The sequence below is a fragment of the Coffea arabica genome, chromosome 3c (assembly GCF_036785885.1).
Source record: "Coffea arabica cultivar ET-39 chromosome 3c, Coffea Arabica ET-39 HiFi, whole genome shotgun sequence".
Classification (NCBI taxonomy): Eukaryota; Viridiplantae; Streptophyta; class Magnoliopsida; order Gentianales; family Rubiaceae; genus Coffea; species Coffea arabica.
This window is the reverse complement of record NC_092314.1, coordinates 32953613-32961536: the sequence shown is the minus strand read 5'-3', so window position 1 is coordinate 32961536 and position 7924 is coordinate 32953613. Positions and strand designations below refer to the sequence as shown.

The following is a 7924-nucleotide window of genomic DNA, read 5'->3' as shown; positions in this document are numbered from 1 at the left end:
ATCAGTATATATAAGATTAATTCTAATTATTAGGAGCAAAAAATAAAGAGAAAAAAAAAGTATGAAGAATGATGAGTCTTTTTTTTTTTTGGATAGAATCAAATATCACTTTTATAAAAATTTGCTCCAGTGTAGATCTGACTCAACTAAAACAGGTGTTGTGATTTTTTTCCTACCCTGCCACCTATTTTGCATCTTTTAGTTTTTTTTTAACCAAAGGAAATAATTTTATTAATATGGAATCATGAGTACACGAGGTTCACAATCACACATATCTCACCACCCTTCTACGGACCGATGGAATACCCAACGTATCTATCTGAATAGCCCCTGGGACTAGCCGAGGCAGATCTAACATTGAATGAAACAATTGTCCCCCATTCAAATCCATATCCAAATTTACCAGATGATCCGCTGGTGCGTTCGCCTCTCTGTAACAGTGAGAAATCGTCTGAAAATACTGCTTAAACTGAAGCAGGTCTTCCAATTCCCTCTGTAGCTCCCATGGACAAGCACTCGCCCCTTGAACAATCCGAATGAGTGTAAGCGAATCTGCCTCCAAATGTAAATCCAGGAACCCTCGGGCAATACAATGTTTAACCCCTACCAAGAGCGCTCGCAACTTAGCCTGCAGACTAATCAGGGTACCAAAACATTCTGAAAAACTGAACGCAAAGTCCCCATGACAATCCCGTACCAGTCCACCCCCTCCACTCAAACCCGGGTTCCCCTGAGAACACCCACAAAGCTTCCAACTACTGCAATGTCGGAAACCGTGCCTGACATATCTCTAACAACAATGGACAATCTGGCTCACCGAATCCCTGACCCACATCTGCTAGCCTTCAAACATCCCCCTGATTCCTCGCCTTCCATAATTCCCAGCAAATCACCGACGGTAGTATACAAAACAAGAACTTCAAAAACTCATTGCTTCCTCTCCTTAACTTCCAAAACCAAACCATATGCCGGAGCGTGTGCACCCCCACCATTTCCCCAGGATGAATCTCAAAATAGCGCTAAATTAGCCGCGCCCTTTCTCCCGAACAAAAAGCATGCTCTAGCCTCTCCTCCTGCGGCTCCCGACAACACCAACATCGGGACAGGCCACAGAGGCCAACCTCACCAATTTATCCATGGTAGGTATCCTGCCTTGTAGCAGCCTCAACATGAAGAAAGAAATCTTAATAGGAAGACCGTGCTGCCAGACAGAGGCATAAATTTGAGAATGGTTATCAACTTGACAGACGAGGGAATAGGCCGAGGACGTGGAAAAAGTGCCAGATGTCATAAGCATCCAAACCATATGATCTGGTCCTCGGAAAGATGGGGGAGCAACCTGTAGAACTCGCCCAACCAGCCTGGCATCCAAGTACTGATAAAGTATGGCAACATTCCAGACCCCCCAATAACAAAATCTGCAACCTAATGATCAAAAAATACCTCCACCTTGCCACATAGTGCTCCAGGCCCCAACCAGTTGTCGTGCCAAAAATCTATCGATCCCTGACGTACTACCCAACCGATATTGTCCTCCCCTACCTGCTGAACTGCAGCCATCCTCTTCCACGTAAGAGAGCACCATTGACTCTCCTCATCCAAACACGGGTGCAGACTCGCACAATGCTTCCTGGGCATGAAATCCGCCCAAATCGATTGATGTTGTCGGAACTTCCACTAGAGCTTAACCGAGAACAAATCATGCACGCCCTTCAGACTCCACAACCTAATCCCTCCTTCCTCCCAGGGTCGACAGAGGTCCTTCTACCCAAACCAGTGGAACTTGAAACCAAAGTCTGATGACCCCCACAAGATATCGACAAACAACCTCTCCAAGGCCACCAGTACCCCTTGAGAAGGGGACACAGCTGCAACTAAATGTATCAGCATTGAGGCTAAAATACTTTGGATCAACGCCACTTGGTCTTCCACGAATAAAAGTTGATTCTTCCAAGATAGAATACGAGCTACCACTGCATTTTACATATCCGCAAAATAGACTTTCTTTCTCCTGCCCACGTACAACGGGCATCCAAGATAACGAACCGGGAAAACTCGTTTTTGGAAACCAAGGATCTGATCAATCGCTGCAGCCTGCCATGGCAGAAACTCCTGGTGAGTCAAGAAATAGCTTTTCTAGGAGTTGATACGCTGCCCTGAGGCTAAACTATACTCGTCTAGCACCCGCTTGATCCGGGCTAGAGAGGATCTCCCTCTGCTGGAGATGATGATCACATCATCGGCATACGCAAAATGCGTGCTAGCTTGGCACCTGGAAGGGACTTTGAACGCGATGAACTGTCCCTGTGTAACCAGCGTATTTAGGGATCGAGACAACACCTTAGCTCCAATAACAAAGAGGGCCGGCGAAATGGGATTCCCCTGCCTAAGACCCCGAGTCGACTTAATTAAACCATATGAATCCCCATTTACAAGAACTGAAAAATTCAAAGCAGCGAAGCACTTGCAACAGGAAAGGCCATAAGACCCTATCATAGGCCTGCATCATGTCTAACTTAATCACCACATTCCCTCCCCGATTAGGCTTCCGGATACCAGTCAACAGCTCTTGGGTTAGCAAAAAATTATCCGTAATCTGTCTCCCCTTCACAAAACCGCTCTACTAAGGGGAAATGAGCCGGGGTAGTACCTTCACCAATCTCTCCACTAATAGCTTCAATATAATCTTGTTAGCAAAATTACACAGGCTGATGGGTCGAAACTAAGTAAAATCCTGAGGATTATCCACTTTCGGAAATAGCACAACTGAAGTGGCCATGATACTCCTAGGAATCTCTACCCCGCAGAAGAAACTCACCACCGCCCGGTACACATCCTCGGCTATCACCTTCCAGACGAAGGTCAAGAACTTCCCTGTGAACCCGTCTGGACCTGCCGCACTCTTCTCATCCAGGTCGAAAACTATACCCTTAACTTCCTCCAATGTAGGTATCTCAGATAGCAGCATGTTGTCCTGGGCAGTGACTAACCCCGGAATGAGGTCCATGATTTGCTGGAGCGACTGACTACTGTCTGCCATGAGCAGCTCCTGGAAAAAGCTCATGGCAGTCTCTCCTATCTATGCCTCTTCCTCAATCCACTCCCCGTCTGCCCTCTCACTCGATGAATAATAGCCCTCCGCCTCCTCTCGGTGACCACGGAGTGAAAAAACTTGGAGTTCTTATCCTCATCTCGAAGCCACTTCACCCCGTGCCTTCTGTCGCCAAAAACATTTTTCGACATTCAGGGCGTACCTCAGCCTTGCTCGTGCATGATGTAACTCGCTCCGCAGTAGACCCGTCAAATCTAAGTCATAACTCATCTCCGCCTCCATGACCTCCCGTTTTGCGCTCCTAATTGCCATGAAAATGTCACCGAATGAGTGCTTCGACCATTGCCTTAGCGCCTGTTTAACGCCCTGTAGCTTCAGTGCCAATATCTGCATGGGAGGCCCACTCACTGGCTACGCCCAGCAGTCTCTAATCACCTCCAGGAACTCCCTGTGCATGGTCCAGAAGTTCAGGAATCGCAAAGGGCCTGGGCTTGTCATCCAATCGCGTAACCACCGATAATAGCAACGGCGACTGATCCGACGGATCCCGCCTCAAATATTGAACCGTCACCTGGTGTCGTAGCTCCAAAGCCGCCCCATTTACCAACGACCTATCCAGACGTTTCCAAATTTGTGCTGTACCTGAGCATTTTTTATACCAAGTAAACCTCGAACCCGAGAAACCCGCATTAACCACCCCTGCCTCTGCCATAAACTGCAAGAAATCCTTGCTCTCCAAGGCTCTAAAAGGCAAACCACCCCTGTTCTCCCTCTTACTGGTAATCACATTAAAATTCCCCACCATAAACTAGGGAGTTGAACCCGGCTTATCTTGTAATAAGTCATCCTACAGAACCTCTCTCTCCTAAGCCGTACACTTAGCATGAATACCAAACAAAATCACGGGAGAAGGAAGTAAATGGGACTGTACCTGGACCGTTAAGTGTTGGGGAGACTCCCCTATAAAAGCACAAGTAAATATAGAGCGGTAAAATAGCCAAATAGTCCCCCCTTGATTAGCCATGCCCCAATTCATCCCCAATTTCATTCTAATGGTTGTAATGTTCTGTACACTCGTCTTAGATTCAACAACGACTACCAATTGTATGGAATGTAATTTAATAATCTTCTTCAATCGTTTCAAGTTAGGAAGACGAGCCACCCCACGTATATTCCAAAATAGCAACTTAAGCATGGGACAAGACAGAGAAAGCATTTTTTGAAACGTTAAGCATAGATCATAAGGTTCTATCCGAGGGAACTCCAGCACGGAGGCCTCATGCTCGTACCTTAGAAGACCTCCCCTGTCCTGCATTCTCCTGAGCAATATTGTTAGAGAGCCTCACCAGGTCCAGATTCAATGCCTCCATCTGCGACACCTCTCCTCGAGCTTGTACACTGTGACCACCGCCCCTAGGAGACAAATTGCTCGTCTTTCGCTGAACCTCCTAAAACTCTGCCTCCTTCCGCTCCTCGTCTGAATGCCATGCATGCCACATCTCAACGGACTCCACTCCATCCTCCCCATGTTGCCCATCACTCAAATTACTACTGCCCAAGGTAGCCCAATCCCCCTCGCGTGGCACCATCACCGTGATCCCAGCACCTTGCTTCCCTATCACCGCCACGGGTGGCGTAGCAGCCCGACGCCACCCATGGGTGCTGGATTGCTCCCCCCACCTTCGGTCTTACTATCTGGCACCTGTTCCTCCTGCTGCTGTGCCTTAGCTGCCTCTTGCGGCTGAAGCAACACGAGCCCTCCACCGCTCTATCCTCATGGCTATCCTTCTCCTCCAGATGACCCCCCGCCTTCGCGATAACTGGACCTGACATCTGCCGCACCATTGTGGCAGCATCCGGCGCTTCCACACTTGGAGGCAAGTGCGCGACCACCCTTGGTAGTATTTCGTCCCCATCAGCAAAGGCCATCTTAGACGGTACAACCCCCCTACCCAGCCTCTGTATTGCCATCGCATGCTCCCACCTTACCTTTTCCTCCCGCATATTCAGCCGCTAGGTTCACCCTCTACTGTTACGCTTGTGTCACCCTCGGAATCTCTCCCTTTGGCGACTTTCCCTTTGATTCTGCACTCCACCTCACCATGTCCCTTATGAAAGTAATGCCCGTAATATCTCGGTAGTTGCTCTGGCACCAAAGGCTGCCAGAAACCTACTATGTCACCAAACGCTACCCACACATGGCTTATCAGATCAACTTCAACACACACCTGGGCAATGTTCGGTCTCGATCCCTGTGCGATTGCGGCATTCACACAAAGAGGCTGCCCCAGACAAGCCACTATAGGGAACAAGCACTCCTTATGGAACAGATGCACCGACAGCTTCGGCAATGAAAACCAAACGGGAACAATAGACGTTTCTCGATCCACATGGAAATCAATGGACCATTTAAAAACTCGCATGGGCACTGCCTTGATATACCAGATTCCCCTAGCCCAAACTCTATAATAATCAGCTTCAGACGTCAACCGAATCAATATGTGCCTTCTGTCCAACAAACCCATAGAAAACTGATCAGTTAAATCCATCGCATGGAAGAATTTGCACAGCTCCTCCATAGGTGGTCGCCCTTTGGAGAATTTACCCATCAGAGCATATTGGAAGGGAAGAGCAACGCGTTCTATATCCATCATGGTGAACTACACCGCTGGTTCCCCACGGTGGGTAGACACCACAGTTTTCACTTTCAATTCCATGGAATTGGAAGAAAGAGATGAGAATGATTTGGAATGGAAGCCCACTACTTTGGATGCCACCACCTCTGTAAAAGACCATCCACCACTGGCCTGAGCTGTGGCTAGAAGAGCCCCCTCCCCTGAGAGGAGGAATGGGCGGCCAGGGCAGCCAAGTCTAGCAAGCCAAACCCCTAACTTGCTAAAATAGAAACCCCGAAGCATGTAGCATTCTACTACATAAATAATCATCATCTAGTATCTATAAGAATTATGAGTCCAATTTGGCAAGGAATTTCGTGAATACCAACATTTTGGAGAACCCTATAGTCCTACACACATCCTTCAGACTTTCCTTCTTCTCTTTAGAATTGATCGGACTTTATAACTCATACACCACATTTACCAATGGAAAAAAAGAGAAGAGATAGAGAAGAGTCATTTCCATTTATCTTGTTCGGATTAGGTATGAAAATAAAAGAAAGAAAATATTGAATTTTTGTTTGGATTGAAGAAGGAAAAAGAAAAGAAAAGAAAAGATCAAGTGTTAATTTACAAGAAAAAAAATGGAAAAATAATCTTTTAAAAAATTTAAAATTATTTCAATTAATTTAGTTTCATTTCCCTCCGTTCCTGCCCACTTTTGGCGAAAATTAAAAACTCAACAAAACAACTAGACTCTTTCATTCCCATTCCCTCCTTATCTTTTCTTTTCCCTCCTTAAAAATCAATCCAAACATTAAAAATCAAATTCCTCCAATTTCTCTTCTTTCTTTTCGCTTCCATTCCCTCAATGCGAACGATGCCTTAAACTAACTCAATTATTCTTCTATTTTATCTCTACTCACATAGTTATTATTTTATCTCTACTCACATAGTTATTTTGTTCTGATTCTTTTACTTTTGATATGCTAACCCATGGCTCATGGATATTAAATAAATTTTTTGAAGGAAAGGCTCGTCATGGTAGCTTGCTACTGGGCATTGAAACGTGCCCCTACTTAAAAAAAAAGAAAAAAATATAAGCATCTCACATGAATAATCTCTCTCAAAACCAGTAAACTAAATAATACAAAATGGCAAACAGAAGGCTCAATTGATAAGGATGGACAACTTTCTCACAAATGATCGTGTATTCGAATTGTGCAGTCACTATGAGGATTGTATTAGTCAATGATGGACCCAAGATTTTATTTTAGGAAGGGTGAATCATCAAAAATATAAACAAAAAATTTCTATAGCAAATAAAATATACTAAATGTAAAATGAAAGTTCAATAAACTATAAAAATATGAAATTTTTAAAAATAGATATAAAGTATATAAAAAATGTGAAAATTAGACTCTATACCATTCTATTTACTACCAATGTCAGGCATTCAATATCGTAGTTGAAACTTCTTCAATTAGCATAATAGTGCCATTTTTCTTTTTTTCTTTTTTTTTTGTCTTTGATTTCCCAAACATGTACAGTTTACCTCAATTGCTATTTTAAAGTTATAGGAATCAAAGAAATTAGTAGATGGTTTATTATAAGAAATTTGGTTAAAAGAAAATTTAATATTTTTGTAATTGTTATTCAAAAGTAGTAATAATCATATGGTAAAGTAGGTACCAATGGCATACTTTATAAGGAAACTAATTATTAGTTTGATTTAGGACAATTTATCAAAAATGAAATTAAACAAAATAATGAAAACAACTACTAGTAATTATGCTTAGGTGGACCAAAGTAATATAATTCTAGTTTGACAACCAAAATCATAGGAAGGATTTTAATATTTCAAAAACTATTGAGGAGGCAGATGCCCCTATCCATCCCCTTGTGTTCGTCCCTAATATTGATAGATGATCTGTAAGAATCCCTATAACTACTCTAGGGGGAGCGTTTTAATAAGCTGTTAACAACTTAACTATTTTTGTAGCTCCAGAATATTTCAATTTATACTCCTACCTATTATTATCTAGATATGCTAAGAAAGGTGTACAGTCTAATAAGACAACTATGAAATATTTACTCATGGATAGGATAAAGGGCATATCCTAATCCGTGATAGTGACCAAAGTAGAATCCACCTAAATTTTTCCTACTATAAAAAAAAACTAAATGATTCAACCATGCATTTAAATCCATATTTTCTTTCCATAGATATCCGTATAAGTTATTATTACTTATCCAT

At 43.5% G+C, this 7924-nt stretch overlaps 1 protein-coding gene across 1 annotated transcript; it reads right to left on the bottom strand.

Moving 5' to 3' along the window:
• Positions 1-1060: 1060 nt before the first annotated feature.
• Positions 1061-2496, bottom strand: LOC113735803 (uncharacterized). Its single transcript, XM_027262787.1, has 5 exons — positions 2185-2496; positions 2024-2094; positions 1775-1973; positions 1444-1677; positions 1061-1375 (listed from the first exon to the last, which is right to left on the bottom strand). Exons 1-5 carry the CDS (start codon positions 2494-2496, stop codon positions 1061-1063), a joined length of 1131 nt encoding a protein of 376 aa, XP_027118588.1.
• Positions 2497-7924: the final 5428 nt, after the last annotated feature.